This window comes from Talpa europaea (genome assembly GCF_964194135.1).
Source record: "Talpa europaea genome assembly, chromosome: 5".
NCBI classification, from domain to species: domain Eukaryota; kingdom Metazoa; phylum Chordata; class Mammalia; order Eulipotyphla; family Talpidae; genus Talpa; species Talpa europaea.
In genome coordinates this window covers 94,551,072-94,570,982 of record NC_140071.1, presented here as the reverse complement: position 1 = coordinate 94,570,982, position 19,911 = coordinate 94,551,072, and the positions used below count along the sequence as shown (strand labels likewise).

The 19,911-nt window shown below is 39.1% G+C and overlaps 1 protein-coding gene across 1 annotated transcript in view; it reads left to right on the top strand.

Moving 5' to 3' along the window:
- Positions 1-19,698, top strand: part of LOC311171072 (uncharacterized protein) — a gene marked incomplete at both ends in the record, with an annotated part of 41,010 nt that extends 21,312 nt beyond the window's left edge. Inside the window, 2 exons of the mRNA XM_084233632.1 lie at positions 78-236; positions 19,561-19,698. Coding sequence (XP_084089758.1) covers positions 78-236; positions 19,561-19,698 — 297 coding nt within the window. The remainder of the gene's footprint in view (positions 1-77; positions 237-19,560) is intronic.
- Positions 19,699-19,911: the final 213 nt, after the last annotated feature.

The following is a 19,911-nucleotide window of genomic DNA, read 5'->3' as shown; positions in this document are numbered from 1 at the left end:
TGTTCTAATTTGCACAATGTTACAATAGATTTCATTTACAGAAAATAAAATTTGTGCTGTATTTCACTTATATATAGATGATATACAATAAAAATCAAGATGGCAACTCAGTATGCACACTGAAAAGTCAAATAACTGATGTAAAAAACATTATGAGTGAAAATATTGACAAAATTTTGGAAAGTGAAGAAAGATTGAATAACTTCACTGATAGAACAGATGATGTCACAACAATGGTAAGTGATTAACACTTGTCATGACAGCCAAATAGTGCTGTAAGTTATAGGATTTATTGCCCTTGAGACTAATTGCTAAAAGCGGAGCCTCTCAGATGGCACAAGGGGTTAAGCGTCAGCTCTATGAGGCAATCCAGTTACTGCAGTAAAAATTTGATCCCGGCCAGGGGGGTGTCCCACATGGCACAACAGACCTCTCCTGACTCGCCCGCTGCTCTCCTCAGCAGTGTGTTTCAGTCAGTCCATCTGTTCCATTCCCCACTCTGCCTCTGGTGAATCCTCTCAACACCACCCCCCCATCCCACCGCGACTCTGGCCTGTATCCCAGTTCTTGTATGCATAAATAAATAAATCTTTAAAAAAATGAAATTATGTAACATCTAGGATTTATTTTGGATTAGTTCAATAGTGAGAGAGTAGGATGAATTATAAGTGAAACAAAATTGGCCATAAATTGATAACTATTAAAACTGAATATTAAGTTTATAAGGATTCATTTAACCATTCCCTCAACATTTGTTATATACAGAATTCCCTATCAGGATAACAAGGTATTAAAAATTGTTTTAAGTTAAATTTAAAATAGTTTTAAAGCAATCATTTGGTCAATAGTTATTATCTTGACTAATCTTTTCTAGAAGCACAGCCACCATGTGCAGCAAAGTATACTCACGCATATTCTTTACACACCAAACTCTATTGATTTTATTTCTTATTTTTTATTTTAATTTTTTAATTTAATTTATTTTTTTAAATAAGAAATTTTATTTTTATATTCCCCATACAATTGCAACCCCCCCTTTCTGATCCCAATCCCTCCCCTCCCGCGCCCCACCCCCCCAAAATTGTCTCTGTTTCATAGTTTTTTGTTGATTCTGATTTTCACTTTCTTATAGTTATTCATTTTCCTGGTCCCTTATTTAAGTTTTCTAGACTCCTGCTATGAGTGAGACCATCCGGTATTTTTCTTTTTCTTTTTGGCTTATTTCGCTGAGCATGATCCCTTCCAGCGCCATCCATGTTGCTGCAAATTGCATGTGCTTATCTTTCTTGAATGCTGAGTAATATTCCATGGTGTATATGTACCACATCTTCTTGATCCAGTCATCTATTTTTGGGCATTTGGGTTGTTTCCAAAGCTTAGCTATTGTAAACAGTGCTGCTAAAATCATAGGGGTGCAGGTGTTCTTTCGAATTGATGTTTCTATGTCCTTTGGGTAGATACCTAGGAGTGGAATTGCTGGATCATATGGAAGCTCTATGTTTAGTAGGTGCAGAAATCTCCACACAGCTCTCCATAGTGGCTGGACCAGTTTGCACTCCCACCAACAGTTCAGAAGAGTTCCTTTTTCTCCACACCCTCGCCAACATTTGTTGTTGCTAGTTTTTTTAATATGTGCCATTCTCACTGGTGTAAGACGGTATCTCATGGTAGTTTTGATTTGCATTTCCCTGATGACAAGTGATGTTGAACATTTTTTCATATGCCTGTTGGCCATTTGCATTTCCTCTTCAGAGAAGTTTCTTTTTAGCTCTTCTGCCCATTTTTTAACTGGATTATTTTCTTTGTTGTTGTTGAGTCTCATCAGCTCTTTGCAGATTTTTGTGATCAGTCCTTTATCATTAGTGTTGGGTGCAAAAATGTTCTCCCAGTTGGTGGGGTTTCTCTTTGTTTTTGTTATTGTCTCTTTTGCTGTGCAGAAGCTCTTTAATTTGATGTAGTCCCAGCTGTTTATCTTTGCCTTCACTATCACTGCTTTGGGTGATGTGTCTGTAAAGATGTCTTTGATGTGCAAATCACGTAGTGTTTCGCCTATATTTCCTTCTATATATTTTATGGTTTCAGGTCTTATGTCTAGTTCTTTAATCCATTTTGAGTTGATTTTTGTGTATGGTGTGAGGTAGTGGTCAAGCTTCATTCTTTAGCATGTAGCAACCCAGTTTTCCCAACACCATTTATTGAACAAACTTTCTTTTTTTATTTATTTATTTATTTTTTTTTACAAACTTTCTTTGCTCCAATGCATAGTCTTTGCTCCTTTGTCAAAGATTACTTGACCATAAATCTGTGGGTTTATTTCTGGATTTTCTATTCGATTCCATTGGTCTGTATATCTGTTCTTGTTCCAATACCATGCAGTTTTGATGATTATGGCTTTGTAGTATAGTTTGAAGTCTGGGAGTGTGATGCCTCCATTCCCTTCTCTTTTTTTCAGGAGAGCTTTGGCTATTCGGGGTTTTGGGTGATTCCATATGAATTTCATCAATAATTGTTCTATTTCTTTGAAGAATGACATTGAAATTTTGATTGGAATAGCATTGAATCTGTATATTGCTTTTGGAAGGATGGCCATTTTAATACTGTTTATTCTTCCAATCCATGAGCAGGGGATGTCTTTCCATTTCTTTGTGTCTTCTTCTATTTCTTTTAACAGTGTTTTATAGTTTTCTTTGTATAGGTCCTTTACCTCTTTTGTTAGATTTATTCCCAAATATTTGATTTTTTTTGTTTCAATTATAGAAGGGATGTTTTTTTTTTATTTCTTCTTCTTCAGGTTTATTGTTTGTGTATAGGAAGGCTACTGACTTTTGCGTGTTGATTTTGTATCCTGCCACTTTACTGAACTGATTGATTAGTTGAATTAGTTTTTCTGTGGAGTTTTTGGGGTTCTCTACGTATATTATCATATCATCTGCAAATAGTGATAGTTTGACTTCTTCTTTTCCTATTTGGATTCCTTGGATGTCTTTCTCTTGTCTTATTGCTCTGGCTAGGACTTCCAGTATTATATTGAAGAGCAGTGGTGAGAGTGGACAGCCTTGTCTTGTTCCAGATCTTAATGGAATTGCTTTCAGCTTTTCACCATTGAGAATGATACTGGCTGTTGGCTTGTCATAGATGGCCTTTATGGTGTTGAGGTATGTTCCTTGTATCCCAAGAATTTCAAGGGCTTTTATCATGAATGGGTGTTGCACTTTGTCGAAAGCTTTCTCAGCATCTATTGATATTATCATATGGTTTTTATATTTCTTTTTGTTGATGTGTTGGATAACGTTGATTGATTTTCGGATGTTAAACCATCCTTGTGTCCCTGGAATGAATCCTACTTGGTCATGGTGAATTATCTTATGGATACATTGTTGGATTCTGATAGCTAAAATTTTATTGAGGATTTTTGCATCAGTGTTCATTAGGGAGATTGGCCTGTAGTTTTCCTTTTTTGTGTTGTCCTTGTTCGGTTTTGGTATTAGTGTAATGTTGGCTTCATAGAACGTGTTTGGTATTGTCCCTTCCTTCTCAATTTTTTGGAAGAGTTTGTGAAGGATAGGCACTAATTCGTTTCTGAATGTTTGGTAGAATTCATTGGTAAATCCATCAGGTCCTGGACTTTTGTTTTTGGGGAGGTTTTTGATTACCATTTCAATTTCGCTAATTGTAATTGGTCTGTTTAGGTGTTCTATTTCTTCTTTATCTAGCTTTGGGTGATTGTAGAGTTGTAGGAATTTGTCCATCTCCTCTAGATTGTTGAACTTGTTTCCATATAACTGTTCATAGTAGTTACTGATTATTCTTTTGATTTCTGCTGTGTCCGTTGTGATTTCTCCTCTTTCATTTGTGATCCTGTTTATTTGTGCTTTCTCCCTTTTTTCCTTTGTGAGCCTGGCTAGGGGTTTGTCTATTTTATTGATTTTTTCAAAGAACCAGCTCTTGGTTTCATTGATCTTTTGGATTGTATTTTTAGTTTCAATTTCATTTATTTCTGCTTTGGTTTTTATTATTTGTTTTCTTCTACTAGTTTTGGGGTTTTTTTGTTGTTCTTTTTCTAGATCTTTGAGCTTCGAGATTAGGTTGTTTCTTTGAGTTCTTTCTTGTTTCTTGATGTGAGCTTCTATTGCTATATATTTTCCTCTTATTACTGCTTTTGCTGCATCCCATACATTTAGGATATTGGTGTCCTCCTTGTCATTCAATTCAAAGAATTTTTTAATTTCTTCTTTGATCTCATTAGTCCAGTGATCTTCCAGTAGTGTGGTTTTTAATCTCCATGAGGTAGGAAAGTTCCTTGCCTTCCTTTTATGGTTTATTTCTAGTTTGATGCCTTCATGGTCAGAAAAGATGGCTGGTATGATTTCAATCTTTGTGTATCTGTTGATGTTTGTCTTGTGCCCCAGTATGTGATCGATCCTGGAGAATGATCCGTGTGCACTTGAGAAAAATGTGTACTCCGTTTTTTGGGGGTTTAGTGTTCTATAGATGTCTGTTAAGCCCAAAAGCTCTAGATCCTTATTTAGAGCTTTAGTTTCTTTACTTATTTTTTGTCTTGTTGATCTATCCATTGTTGATAGTGGTGTGTTGAAGTCTCCCACTACGTATGTGTTTTCTCTGATGTCTGTTTTCAGAGAGGACAACAGTTTTCTGATATATTTTGGTGCTCCTTCGTTTGGTGAGTATATGTTAATGAGTGTTATTTCTTCTTGAAGTATTGTCCCCTTGATCATAATGTAATGACCATTGGGGTCTCTTTATTTTTTTGAGTTTGAAATCTGTTTTATCTGATATAAGTATAGCTGTTCCTGCTTTCTTTTTTGGTCCATTTGCTTGTAGGATTGTTTTCCATCCTTTAACTTTGAGCCTATTTTTATCTTTTGTAGCTAAATGTGTTTCCTGGAGACAGCAAAAGGTTGGGTTTTGTTTCTTAATCCAGGCTGCAACTCTGTGTCTTTTTATTGAAGAGTTTAGTCCATTTACATTTAGAGTTAATATTGATATGTTAGCATCTGTATTTGCCATTGTGTTTGTCTTTCCTTTGATTTTATTTATTTATTCTTTTAATAACTTTTTTTTTTTTTTGGCCTTCTTTCGTTGTTATTCGTCCCTCTGAGGTTCTGGCTTTAGGATTCCTTGTAGTATTTTATGGAGTGGGGGTTTAGTCGTAATGAAATTCCAGAGTTTCTCTTTGTCTGGGAAGGTCCTTATTCTTTCTTCATAGAGGAAGGAGAGCTTTGCAGGATAGAGTATTCTTGGTTGGCATCTGTTTTCTTGGAGTCTGTTGACTATGTCCCTCCACTCTCTCCTTGCCCGTAGTGTTTCTTCAGAGAAGTCTGATGTCAGCCTGATTGGTTTTCCTTTGAATGTTATCTGTTTCTTCCCTCTTGTCAGCTTCATTATTTTTTCCTTGTCCTGGATTCTTGGGAGCTTTACTATTATGTGTCTTGCTGTGTTTTTCCTTTCGTCGTGGAAGTTTGATGTTCTTCTTGCTTCTTGTATATCAATTTTCAGCTCCTTCTTCGCATTTGGGAAGTTCTCTTCAATTATATCCATTAATATTTTCTCTGTTCCTACATCTCTCTCCTCTCCTTCTGGAATTCCTATAACTCTTATATTTCCTTTCCTCATGGAGTCAGATAGTTCCCGAAGTCTTTCTTCATTCTTTTTCCTTCGTACTTCTCTTTCCTTTTCTGTTTTGGTTCTTTTTATTTCTGTGTCTTCAAGAGTACTTATTCGCTCTTCCATTTCACCTATTCTGCTTTCATTGCTTTTCCCAGAGTTCTTTAGTTCCTCCATTAATTCTTTGATCTCCTGCATTTCTTTTACTTCCCTCTTTAGGGACTCAATTTCCTTTTTCTGATCTATCACTTTTTTAATCATGGCAATTTTAAATTCTTTTTCTGGAAGGCTCAGAAGTTCTTCCAAGTTGCTGTCGTTGCAATCTGGGGAGTGGTTTTCTTTTTGTGGTGTGCTTCTTTCCTGAGGAGTTGTTAGGTTGCGTGTGGGTCTTCTACTCCCTACTGTCTGTTTTCTAATTTGTCATATGCGTTGGGACACTGTGTTGCTCGGACTGACTGGCATCTTGGGTGAACTTCTCCGCTCCCCTCTGGCTCTTCCAGGAGCCATCTCTGTCTTCTGGGGGAGCTTTCTGCTGGTTTTAGGCAGTTTTTACTGAAGAAATGTCCCTGTTCTAAAATGGCGAAGCGGGATGCAGTCCCTGCGCCTCCGGTTTCAGGCACACTCTTCTGCGCACCCGGTCTGCCCCGGACGTGGGTGCCTGCTCCCTCTGTGGGCTCAGACTGCTGGTCGGAAGGGGCCTGGCGTGGGCTAACTTCCCGGCTGGCCACTGGGTCCTCCAGAAGCCTTCTGCCCTTTTCAAGCAGTCTTAAGAAATTTCCTGTTCTATGGGGTGTTAGTGACTTTTTTTTCCCTGGTCGCTAGGTGGCGCCAGAGATCTCTCCTATTGTCCTTGGGGGGCTGTTTTTCGCCTCCCCCCACCCCGTGGGACAGGGAACAGAGCGGGAATGGTAGGGTACACCTAAACAGCTTTGGGGTGCTGTGTCTGCCTTGTGCCCCACCGTCGTGGAGAACCCACGCCCCGAATTTTCATGCCCCGGGTCTCAGTTCAAAGCCCTCAGTTCCAGGACGCGGGCTGTAGCCCAGTTCAGTGGCGCGGGAATGGCGTCTTTTGCACCCCGCTCCCGTGCCTGGGCGCCTGGTTCCTGCTTACTCAGTGAGGGACTTTCACCTCAGTGAGGGCCCCCGCGCGTCTCCCCGCAAGCCTAGGTCACAGGCGCGGGGACCTGGGCAGCTGCGATCCCGATCCGCGTTTGCTTTTCAAGTGCTTCAAGCTCGCTGCTTTTCCGCACAAGCTTACCGGCCGGCCCTGGGCTGTGTGCGGGTCCTCCAGAGTCTCTTTGTTCTTGTCTAATGGTGCCCGGAGCTGTTCGCTCACTGCCGCGGCGAATCCTGCAGGGTTCTCCCCAGCTCCCGTTCACGGGGTGTGGTGGCTGCAATAGTTCCTTTCCACTCACAGTCCCGCTTGCTGCGTCGTTTGTTCTTGTTGGCCGTTTTGGTTTGTTGTTTCCCTCCTCTCTGCCGGTCGGAGAGTGCCGACTCTGTGGGTGGGGGAGGGGAGCAGGGTTCTGCGCTTCCCTCCCTTCTAGTCCTCTTTTATGGCCACTTTCTTCTTTTGGTAGTTTGCTGGAGTCACCCGTTTATCTTCCATGTCCCAGTTCTCACTGGGACCTGCCGCTTTTCCTCCCTATTAACTTTTTTAAATGGGAGATCTTACTCGCAGCGTCTCCTCGCTGCCATGTTGCTCCGCCCCCCTGATTTTATTTCTTAAATCATTTTGACCTTAGCCTTATTTTTCACTTTTAAAAATAATTTATCAAGTTATTGTTTATATATAATACTGATCATCCACTTTAAGTGTAGAATTTGATGAATTACGGTAACTGTATAATTGTGTAACCACAATCAAATATAAAATAGCTTGTTCATCCTAAATTCCTCATGTCTGCTAAAGTTGACTCTTCCCACATCCTTGACTCTTATTTTTCTGCCTGCTTAATCTGTTCATTGAGATTAGTGGATGTTGATGGTCCCTACCACTATTATGTTCATGTCTTTTTTCAGATTCATTAAGTTGTCTTACATATTTTGATGCTCCTTCATTTCATGCATAATATTGTTGAGTGTTATAGTTTTCCAATATTATCTTTTAATCATTATATAATGTCCATCCCTGCCCATCCTTGTTAACTTTTTTAGCTGAAAGTCTATATTATCACATATAAGTGTGGCTGTGCATGTCTTTTTTAAATGGGTCCCGTTTGCTTGTAGGATTGTTTTCCAAACATTTACTTTGAGCCTATATTTATCATTGGAGCTAAGGTCTCTTGAAGACAACAGAAAGTTGGGTTTTTGTTTACTGATCCAACCTGTCACTTCGTGTCTTTTAATTAATGAGTTTGGCCTATTGATATTTAGGTTGATTATTCATATATGAGAACCTGCTACTGCCAATTGGTCTTTAGTTTTCTGGTTATATCTATTTTCTTTTTCTGGGTTTTTGTTTGTTTGTTTGTTTGTGATTTTCTTTCTCTTCAAATTAGATAAGAGAGTTCCTTTCAGAATTTCTTATAGGGAAAGTCTAGTTTTGGCAAACCCCTCAATTTCTGTTTGTGTGGGAAGGTCCTTATTTCTTCCTCATATCTGAAGGAGAATCTTCAGGATATAATATTCTTAGATGGAAAATTTTATCTTTGAGTGTTTGAAATACATCATTCCATTCTCTCCTTGCCTGTGGGTTTCCTCAGAGAAGTCTGATATAAGCCTGATGTGACTTTATACATTACCATCTTTTTTACCCTAGCCACTTTCAATACTTTTCTTGAACTCTTAGTAATTTCACTAGGAACTATGTGTCTTGGTGTAAATCGCATTACATTTAAATACCAGATGTTCTTTTAGCTTATGGACTTGTACATTTAGTTTCTTCCCCACATAGGGGAAGATTTCCTCTATTATTTCTTTCAATAAGTTCTCCTTCCCCTTCTGAAACACCCATTATCCTTATATTGCCTTTCATAAGGGATTGCATAATTCTCAAACTGTTTCTTCCCTTTTTTTTTTCATATCTCTCTTCTTCCACCAGTGTCCTTTGTGCATGATTATTTTCTTTTATTTAAAGATTTACTTATTTATGCATATAAGAACTGGGGTGTAAGCCAGAGGTGCAGGGGGTGAAAGCATTCACCAGAAAGAGTGGGGAGCATAACAGGCAGATCCACTGAAACATTGCTGAGGGGAGCAGTGGGTGAGACAGGAGAGGTCTGCTACACCATGTGGGTTAGCTCCCTGGCTGGGGATCTAATTCGTACCATAATGGCTGGCAATAGCTTGATAGTGCTGTGTCTTTAACCCCCATGCCATGAGGGAGGCCCTATTTTCTTCTTTTCTAAAGATTTATTTTTATTTATTGATGCATGTAAGAACTGGGGTGTAGGCCAGAGGTGGAGGGTGGTGAGAGGATTCATCAGAGAGTGGGGAGCAGAACAGGCAGATCTACTGAAATACACTGCTGAGGGGAGCAGCGGGCCAGACAGGAAAGGTCTGCTGCGCCATATGGGTTAGCTCCCTGGCCAGGGATTGAACTCGTGCTGCAGTGGCTGATGATAGCTTGCTAGAGCTGAGATTTTAACCCCTGTGCCACCAGGGAGGCCCTGTGCATTATTTTTTTCAAGGTCATTGATTCAGTCCTCCATTTGGTCTAGTCTGTTTCCATAGCTTCATGCAGAATTTTTAATTCTCTTCTATTGATCTTTTTATCGTCTCAGTTCCTATTTTCTGTTCATTAATTTTGTTTCTCAGGTCATTCATTTTTCTGAGTTTTCTTGTATCTCTTTGGTCAGCTTTTCTGCATTTTCTCCCATTTCTTTGAATTTCTTTACCATGGCAATTTTGAACTTTATATCTGATAGGAAGATAAAATCTTCCAAGTCTTTGTGGTTTGATTCTGAAGAGTTGTTCTCTCCTTGTGGTTACATATTCTCTTGCAGTCTCAAAATGCCGTGTGTTATATTTTTCCATCTGCTCATTTTTCTGCTTTATAGTGCCCTGTTTTTTTTTAATTCTGTAGCAGTACTTTAAAAATTTGCTGTACTTTTACTTTTTGATCAGGTGGCACTGTGGTTTTATTTGATTTTAGATTTTTTTTTAGCTTTCCCAACATCTAAGGGTTCAAAGAACTGGTGAATCCTCTCATCTCCTGCATATCTGGGAGAGGGTTCCAATGTAGCATCAATCAAGCCAGGGGTTTGCATAAGATAATTCACTGGAGAATAGGAAAATAACATTAGAACCTCTATTTTCTTTTTTTTTTAAAGATTTATTTATGCATACAAGACCTGGGGCACAGGCCAGAGATGCGGGGGGTGAGAGAATCCACCAGAGACAGAGTGGGGAACAGAACAGGCAGATTGACTGAAATACTATGCTGAGGGGAGCAGCGGGCAAGACAGGAGAGGTCTGCCTCGCCATGTGGGTTGCTCCCTGGCTGGCCGGGGATCGAACTCGTGTTGCAGAGGCTGCAGATTGCTTCATAGTGCAGGGCTTAACCCTTTGCACCACCAGGGAGGCCCTGGTCTTCTTCATATTTTATGCTTTCTGTGTCTTGCTTAAGAACTCTTTTCTCTTCCCCAGATTATATAGATACTCTTATATTGTCTCATTTAAGTTTTTCAATTCTGCTTCTCAAACATGGGTCTTTAAAACATCTGGAATTTTACTTCTGCTTATAGTATGAGGTTGGAATTATATTATTTTCTGCATGAGTAACTAATCGCCCAAACACCATTTATTGAATAGCTCAGCTTTTCCCAGATGGTTTACAATGCCAACCCTGTCATATAAAAAGTTTTCATGTGTGAATGATTTCATTCTTTTGATTTATATATACTCCATTCTACTGGTCTATTTTTATATCTGTGGGTCATAAACCACACCAGCCATTGTGGTTTCATAAAAAGTCTTAATATCTTGTAGGGCAAGTTCATCTGCTTTCAATTCTCTTTAATTGCATTGATAAAGCTTGCTTCTTTCTCTTTTGATGGATTTTAGAATTTACATCTCAAATTACACACACACAAACAAAATTTTTGGTATGTTAGTTGAAATTATAGTAGTATGGAGAGAAATGACATTCTTAAAATAGTTTTGGGGGGCTTCCCTGGTGGCCTAGGTGTTAAGTCTCAGCACTACCATCATAATGGCCCGAATTCATCCTGGCCAGGGAGCTGACCCACATGGCACAGCAGACCTTTCCTGTCTCACCCCCTGCTCTCCTTAGCAGTGTGTTTCAGTATCTCTGCTGGTTCTGCTCCCCACTCTGTCTCTGGTGAATCCTTTCACCCCGGTACCTTTGGCCTCCACCTAAGCTCTTCTATGCAAAAATAAAATCTTTTAAAAAAAATTTTCAATGTTTTTTCATCTCTGATTATACTGTGCCGCTTCATTTTTTAAGGTCTTTCAAAAATTTTCAAGAGTATTAATTTGCTCAAATTTTGTACATCGTCTGTGAAATTTATTCCTTGATATCTTACCATTTTTATTGCTATTGTAAATTATGTTTTCTAAACTACATTTTCAAAATACATTTTTGGTTAATAATAATGCAATTTTTGCATGTTGATTTTGTGTCCCAAATCTTACCCCTTTATCAGAATGCTGTTTGTCTATGGATTCCTTTGAATTTTCTACATAGGAATTTTATCATATAATAATGATTGGATTTTTTTCATCCCTTTCAATATACATCTTTTTTTCACTTTCCTTATCTAGGATCTCAAGTAAAATATTGAATAAAAATTATACCTGAAATGTGTTTTGTTCCTAATTAAAACTGAATATTTTAATGCTTCCCAATTAATTATTGAATTTACAGATTTTGATAGATACCTTTTAACAAGTGATAAAAGTTCCTTTCTATTCTTCATTTCCTACGAAATTTTACCATGAAAGGGTATTGAGTTTTATCAAATATGTTTTCTGATTGATTTTTTATACTTTCTAGAGGATTTTTCTTCTTTAACCTGTTGATATGATGACTTGTACATCAAATATCTGCATATGTTGCTGGATTCAATGTTATAGTTTTATTATTGTTGCCCCAAAAGACACAGTCTAGCAATGTATAGACACTATATATTATACACTATATACACTATATAGTGTATTATAGACACTATATATTATATATACTATATATTATATAATATATATATTAATATTATATATAATTTATTATATAGACACTATATATTATATAGACACTATATATTATATATATATTATATATACACTATAAAATATATATATTATAATATATAGACACTATATATTATATGCACAGGTCTTTATCCTTCTAGCTTCTCGTATCATTTTCTTCACTGCTTCCTTCTAGTGGTTAAACAAATGCCACATTTTAGAGTTTTTAATTAGAACTCAGGTTTTCAAGAGGTTAATCTCTTGGTTGTGTAATAGCCTGAGGCAGGTTTTTAGTTAGCTGACTTCTACATGGTAATCCAGGAAACTATGCTTTTTCTGTTTTTTGACTCTGACATTGCCTTAGGTCTCAGAGTCTTTTGATTTCAGGTGGTAGTTGGTAGAGAAAACTCATTTGCTTATTGGCTACTTTAACCCAGAAGTGACACCATCACTTCTACTACCATTCTATTGGTAAGAATTAGTCTTACAGTTTTGCATAGTTATAAGGGGGAGGAAGGGATATAGTTCAGGTGAGGTGGGAGAGGTGGTCTGACAAATGAGGTCTGTGGTTGGAGAGATAATCACCACCAACAACTCTACATTATGAAGGACAACTCAAGTCTCCAGTGGAGAACTAACTATCTTTATCACATCTGCCCTAAAGGAAATTCTAAAAGAAGTATTTCAGATGGATGGGATGATCTCAGATGAAAAGTCTGAGTTTCAGCAAAAAATAAAGTTGTAAAGGTATAAGTAACACTAAGTGAATACTGCCTGCAGTACAGTGGTGGAAAGTCATGGGATTCTGTATATGCTCTTTATTTTTTTTTTATTTATTTTTTTTATTTATTTATTTGTTTGTTTGTTTTGTTTACACATGCACTGGGTACAGTCAGAAGCGCGGGAGGGTGAGAGAATTCACCAGAGCCAGAGCGGGGAGCAGAGCAGGCAGAAGGACCGAAGTACACTGCTGAGGGGAGCAGCGGGCGGCAGGAGAGGTCTGCGCGCCATGTGGGACCCTCCTCCTGTGGCCGGGGAGCAGCCGGGGATCGAACCGGCGCCGCAGAGGCCGCGGGCAGCTTCGCAACCCAGCGCTCAACCGCTCCGCCACCGGGGAGGCCCTGTATATGCTCTTTAAGTGGAACAAACTGGAATTACTGATAGATTGAAAGTGGAGTGAGAGAGTAAGGAAGACTCCAAAGCTTTGAGCCTCATTAACAGGAAGGATGAAGATACAGTGTACTTCTATATTCCCTTTATGTGAGCCCAGTGCTTAATCATAAGAACTAAAATCCTAAGCCCTGGATGGCAAAGGCCAAAATCATCACCTTCCCAAATCCAGAAAAGCTATAGCATTGATACAATTTCTCAGATTTCCTAGAATTTATACCTAGTTTTCTGTTTACTTTCTTCCTAGTTCAGCTATACATTTAAGTTTGTTTCTTATATTCTAACTGGTATTTGAATACTTAGTAGGATCATGGAGTTATATAATTCACATAATACATAGAACCACCCAATCTATTAATTTTTAATGTGTCTTTCTTATGGGAAAGGAGCTAACATCTAAATCCCAGGAAATCAGAGTAGAAAAATTTTAAAGATTTTACTTCACTTTACTGCCCTACCTTTCAAACTAATCCCACTTTTTATGATTACACTGTATTTGCATTATTACATTAGTACTTTGAAGCCTCTTTGAAGCCATTGAGTACTATCAGCCCAATAAAAGATGAAATTTAAAGTAATTTAAAAATTTTTTCTAACATTGTTTTCACGCAAATAGAACATAATAATTCTCATTAAACGTCTATTTTTGCCTAGCAAAATTATTTTTCTCTCTTTTTTCCTTGGTCTCTTAGTGAAAGACTCTTCTGAATGTTTTTAAAAGCAGATTTGGTTTTTTAACAAAAAGTAGACCAATAAGCTTTCTCTCAGTCTGCCAACAGGTAAATATGGGTCATGAATATTAACTTAGCAGGTTAAATATATACATTTATATTTAAAGCTTCCTCTCAAAACTCCAATAAAATGATAGTTATAATAACTAGAGATTCTGATGTACAAACCACTAGGATTAAGAGGACAACAGTCACCAATTTGGGAAGCTAGAAAATGGAGGGCCTCCCCTGGTGGCGCAACGGTTGAGCGGTGGGCTGCGAAGCTTCCCGCAGCCTCTGCAGCGCCGGTTCGTTCCCCGGCTGCCGGCGAGGGTCCCACAAAAAAAAAAAAAAAAGAGAATGGAATATGATTTGTTATTAGCCTCTGTAGAGCAGTAAATGCTCAAACATAAGCTTGAGCAGGAAAAGACATTACAATGCCAATTGATTCAGACCACAGAACCTTGGAAAGGATCAAATATTGGAGAATATGGTACTTCTAAAAGTAGATGTGCAGTAGGGGGTCTAGACAGAAGATACTGTATATAGTCTTAAAAAAAACATGTTGCTTATTAGAGCCCCTTCCTTAGTTATAACCACATTGCTTCTCTCCTTATCTCTAAGGATAATAAATTTTGTTATCTAAAGACAATAGACCACAGAGGTTCTAAACCCAGACATCAGGTGTAATTGAGGTCAGAGTGACCAGCATGTTAAAATCTACATTCTGAAATGGTGACCACTTCTCAACTTCTCTCCCAGTCAACTTCACAAAAGCAGTAGATTAAAGGGTTCCTCTATAGAAAATGAACTAGACAAGGGCAAAAAAACCTATAGATACATACTACAGAAACAAAAGAAAACTTCATTTTTTGAAAAATGATCTTGAGAGAATAGAAGATGCACATCCTTGAAATAAAAACAGAAAGCTATATTCATAGAATGAAAGGGAACAGTTGGACATTAAAACAATATGAAAAATTAAAATTTTAATAATCACTATAACATAAGAATTTAGATATTCTCGAGGCCTCCCTGGTGGCATAAAGGGTTAGTCTCAGCACTATGAAGCAATCCTCAGTCCTGTCTCGCCCACTGCTCCCCTCAGCAGTGTATTTCAGTAGGTCCACCTGTTCTGCTCCCCACTGTCTCTGGTGAAATCTCCCTTTCTTTCTCTCTCTCTCTCACACACAACACACACACACACACACACACACCCCATGCCTCTGGCCTGCACCCCAGTTCTTACATGCATAAATAACTAAATCTTTAAAAAAAAAAATTGAGACATTCTCTTAGAAAACACAGCAAAGAGGGCCTCCCCGGTGGCGCAGCAGTTGAGCGCTGGGTTGCAAAGCTGCCCGCAGCCTCTGCAGTGCCGGTTCGATCCCTGGCCGCCAGGCGAGGGTCCCAAATGGCGCACAGACCTCTCCTGCCGCCCGCTGCTCCCCTCAGCAGTGTACTTCGTCACTCTGCCTGTTCTGCTCTCCGCTCCAGCTCTGGTGAATTCTCTCACCCTCCCGCGCTTCTGACTGTACCCAGTGCTTGTATAAATAAAAATAAATAAATCTTGAAAAGAAAACACAGCAAAGAAAAGGAAAGATAAGGGAGACAGAGAATCAGTCTAAGAGATGCAGCATAATAACAGGAGTTTCATAAAATGAAGGAATCAGAGGGGAGAAAACCACTGTAATAGAGCAAAATTCCTACAACTGAAAGTTTCCAGATTCAATGAACAAAAATAAGGACCATAACAAGGCATGCGAAAATTATAGCACATAAAAAGAAAGAAAAGATTCTAAAGATTTTCTGGGGGGTGGGGTACAGAGGGAGAGAGAGAGAGCAAGACAGCACAGGAGCACAAAGACTTGGCAATTGGAATAGTTAGCAGGTTTCTCAATAATGTATGGGTACTAAAGAAAAAAATAGAGGAATATGTCCCAAAATTCTGAGGGGAAATGATTTCCACACTAGATTTTTATATCCAAAACTACCAACACATTAGAAAATTGGTATAAAGATATCAATAGGCACGTAACTTCTCAGAAATATATCTCCCACTCACCCTTTCTAAGGAAGTTTTGTGTGTTTTTTTTTTTAAAGATTTATTTATTTATGCATACAAGAGCTGGGATACAGACAAGAGATGCAGGGGGTAGAGTATTTACCAGAGACAGAGTGGGGAACAGAACAGGCAGATTGACTGAAATATACTGCTGAGGGGAGCAGCGGGCAAGACAGGAGAGGTCTGCTGCGCCATGTGGGTTGCTCCCTGGCTGGCCGGGATTCAACTCGTGCAGCAGTAGCTGCGGATTGCTTCATAGTGCGGTGCTTAGTCCCTTGAGCCATCAGGGAGGCCTGTTTGGTATTTTTTTCACCAACAGAATGAGATAAATCAAGAAAGTGGAAGACTTGAAATTGAAAAACAGAAAGCCCAACACAGGAGAGGGATATTCCCAGGATACAGGTGAAGAAATATCTCAAGATTAAAGCTATATAGCAAGCCTAAAGCCCAACCAAGCTATTGGAGCAGGCCAAAGGCTGTATGACAAACTTCAAAATAAAGCAAGTGCTCATAGGAGCGAGCAAAGGAAGGATATTTTTTCAGCACCTTTGGAGAGTTTGTGAATGAATACTAGTTGTTAGATTAAAAACTAACAAAAATAGGGGCCTCCCTGGTGGCAGAAGGGGTTAAGACACAGCTCTATGAAGCTATCCAAAGCCACTGCAGCAGGAGTTTGATCCCCAGCCAGGGACACACCCCACATGGCTCAACAGACCTCTCCTGTCTTGCCCGCTGCTCCCCTCAGCAGTGTATTTCAGGGAATCTGCCTGTTCTTCTCCCCACTCTGCCTCTGGTGAATCCACTCACCCCCACACCTCTGGCCTGCATCCCAGCTCTTGTATGCATAAATAAATCTTTTTTAAAAATAGAAAATAAAAACTAACAAAAGTATTTTGTAGAACTATCTACCTGTTAGTGCTAGAGAAACCAGAACATTATATATTGAAGTGACTGAAATCTAGTGCATTCTATGGCTCCACAAAGTTTTAATTAAACAAAGAGAGGATGTTTGGGAAAGAGAATATGGTAAGAACAAAATCCTCTTTTCCATAATTGGAAGCAGAAAAAAAGTCAAGAAATTAATGTGTTTTCTAGAAATGCAGGGGAAAACAAATACCAGGAAAAAATAAAGAATATTCAACAAACATTTATTGTGCATTCACTATGTGTCAGACACTGTTCTAGGCCATGGTTACTCAACCTTGCTATGTTTTGGATAGGGTGATTATTTGTTGTAAATAAGGGTAGAGAAGGGGACTGTCTATCCTTACATTGTAAGATACTTAGCAGCAGCCCTAGTTTCTCCTTTAATTGCCAGTAACACCCCCTCCAGTCATGAAAAATATCTCCAAATATTGCCAAATGTCATCTGGAGAGCAAAATTTCCCTAGTTCTAGGTATTAGGGATATAGCAACACGCAATGGAAATAAAAAGTACTGAAAATAATTACTACTGGAAAAAAAGATCAGAAGTGAGTAGGCCAGTAAAATGTTGCTTTTACTCACAAATCTTTTTTTTTTTTAAAGATTTATTTTATTTTATTTATTTATTTATACAAGCACTGGGTACAGTCAGAAGCGCAGGAGGGTGAGAGAATTCACCAGAGCCAGAGCGGGGAGCAGAGCAGGCAGAAGGACCGAAGTACACTGCTGAGGGGAGCATCGGGCGGCAGGAGAGGTCTGCGCGCCATGCGGGACCCTCCTCCGGTGGCTGGGGAGCAGCCAGGGATCGAACCGGCGCTGCAGTGGCCGCGGGCAGCTTCACAACCCAGCGCTCAACTGCTGCGCCACCAGGGAAGCCCTACTCACAAATCTTGTAGAATTGACTTGTCCAATGATGTGTGCATATTACATTAACAAAAAGAAAACAATCTGAGAAGAATGTACAGTCTTTTTATATCCTTAACTAAGTATTTCAACATGACGCAGTATAGTCATGCAGTTCTAGACTTGAGTTGCAGCTCCACCACTTACTAGCTATTACAGGAAAAGGAGGTTCAGAAGGGTTAGGTTATTTGCCTGAGGTTATAGGCAAGTACTTAACCCTTCTGAACCTCATTTTCTTCAACACTATAAGATAGGAATACTCACAAGATTATTATGTTATTAACTATTTTATGGAAATATGTGTAGAACATGTCATGTGGTACCTGCACTTAAAGCACTCAATAGGGCCTTCCTGGTGGGCGCAAGGAGTTAAGTCTCAGCACTATGAAACTATGGCAGCCACTGCAGCAGGAGTTCAATGCCAGGGCCAGGGAGCTAACCCATATGGAGCAGCAGACCTCTCCTATCTGGCCCACTGCTCCCCTCAGCACCATACTCCGCCTGTTCTGCTCACCACTGCCTCTGTTGAATCCTCTCACCCTCATTCCAACACCCCCTCCACATACCTCTAGCCTACACCCCAGCTCTTGTATGCATAAATAAATCTTTAAAAAAAAAAAAGCACTCAATAAATAACATCCTGTAACATATACCCACTTATAACTTTCATATGCCAGATTCTAGGAATAACCAACAGTATGTATCTTGGGTAATTAAGCCTGGGGCTCCCATAATTTGTCATACGTCAGTCATGAGACCATTTGAGTAGCATACCAGGACCCAAGTCATTTATAGCATGTGAATTTATAATATAAACATAACATATAGTTATCTTAATGGCATAACTTATGCTTATATGGCAATCTAGATTTTCCATATTTATTGTCAGTTAATCCTCACAATCTGGGCTACTAGATTGAAGCAGATACTATTATCCCTGATTAATAACTATATTTATTTATTCAATTTATTTATTCAAATATCAATTGAACAAGTACTGTGTGTCATGCATTGTTGGGAATATAAGTGAATGAAATAAGAATCCTGACTTCATAGAGCTTATATTCTAGACAAATAGTAAGTAAAATTTATATAGTTAGATAAGAGATATTTTAGAGAAAAATTGTCTTGAACAAGGCCTTTTTTAAGAAAGATTTATTTTATTTATACAATAGGTACCAGCCAGAGGCGCGGGAGGGTGAGAGGATTCACCAGAGACAGAGTGGGGAGCAGAACAGGCAGACGGACCAAAAGCACTGCTGAGGGGAGCAGTGGTTGAGACAGGAGAGGTTTGCCGTGCCATGTGGGTATCTCCCGGGCCAGCCGGGAATCGAACGGTACTACAGAGGCTGCGGACAGCTACACAGCGCTGTGCTCAACCTGCTGTGCCACCGGGGAGGCCCTTGAATAGGATTTCTGAGATGGAAAAAGGGGTAACAATTTCAAGTTGTAAGAAGTAATAAAGTGAAGTGGAGATGAAGAAAAGGGCTCAAGAAGTTAGTAACGGGCCTCCCCTGGTGGCACAGCAGTTGAGCACTGGGCTGTGAGGCTACCCGCAGCCTCTGCAGCGCCAGTTCAATCCCCAGCCATGGGTGAGGGTCCCACAAGGTGCGCAGACCTCTCCTGCCGCGTCCGCTGCTCCCCTCAGCAGTGTATTTCGTCGGTCTGCCTGTTCTGTTCCCCACTGTCTCTGGTGAATCCTCTCACCCTCCCGCACTTCTGACTGTACCCAGGGCTTGTATAAATAAATAAACAAATCTTTAAAAAAAAAAAAAAAAGTTAGTAACTTGTTCAACAAGTTACAATAAAAGTACAACTAACCACAATAAGAAAGGTAACTGGAATCTTGGTATATCATTTTATTAAAGCTGATCAGAAATATTAAGACTTTTTGGAATTGGTTAAAGCCATGCTAAAATGTGTTTTTAAATATCTCTAATAAGCATTGAGTGTGCCCATTAATCCACAAGTAAAAAGAAAACATTAAATTTGTGTTTATTTTTATTTCAGGCTAAAGAGTCCCCACAAACAAGAAAGATTTTTAGGAAGATATGGTGTAAACACTTCAAAAAGATTATAATCATCATTATGACAATTCTTCTTTCAATCATCATCATTCTCTTAAGTACAAATGTAATACCAACCTGACTCCTCTTCTCCTCACCCCCAAAAGGTAGCAGTAAATTGTTAAATGTAATTTTAAAGTTTTACAACCAACAATTACAAAAGCATTCTCTAGTGGTAGGAAAATGGAAAGAAGTGGAGGTAGGACACATTGCCTTGTCCCTTGACTCTTGACTTGGTGTGTCTTCCATTTCTGAAATCCCACTGCTACACTATTTCCCCCTGCTCTTTGTTATG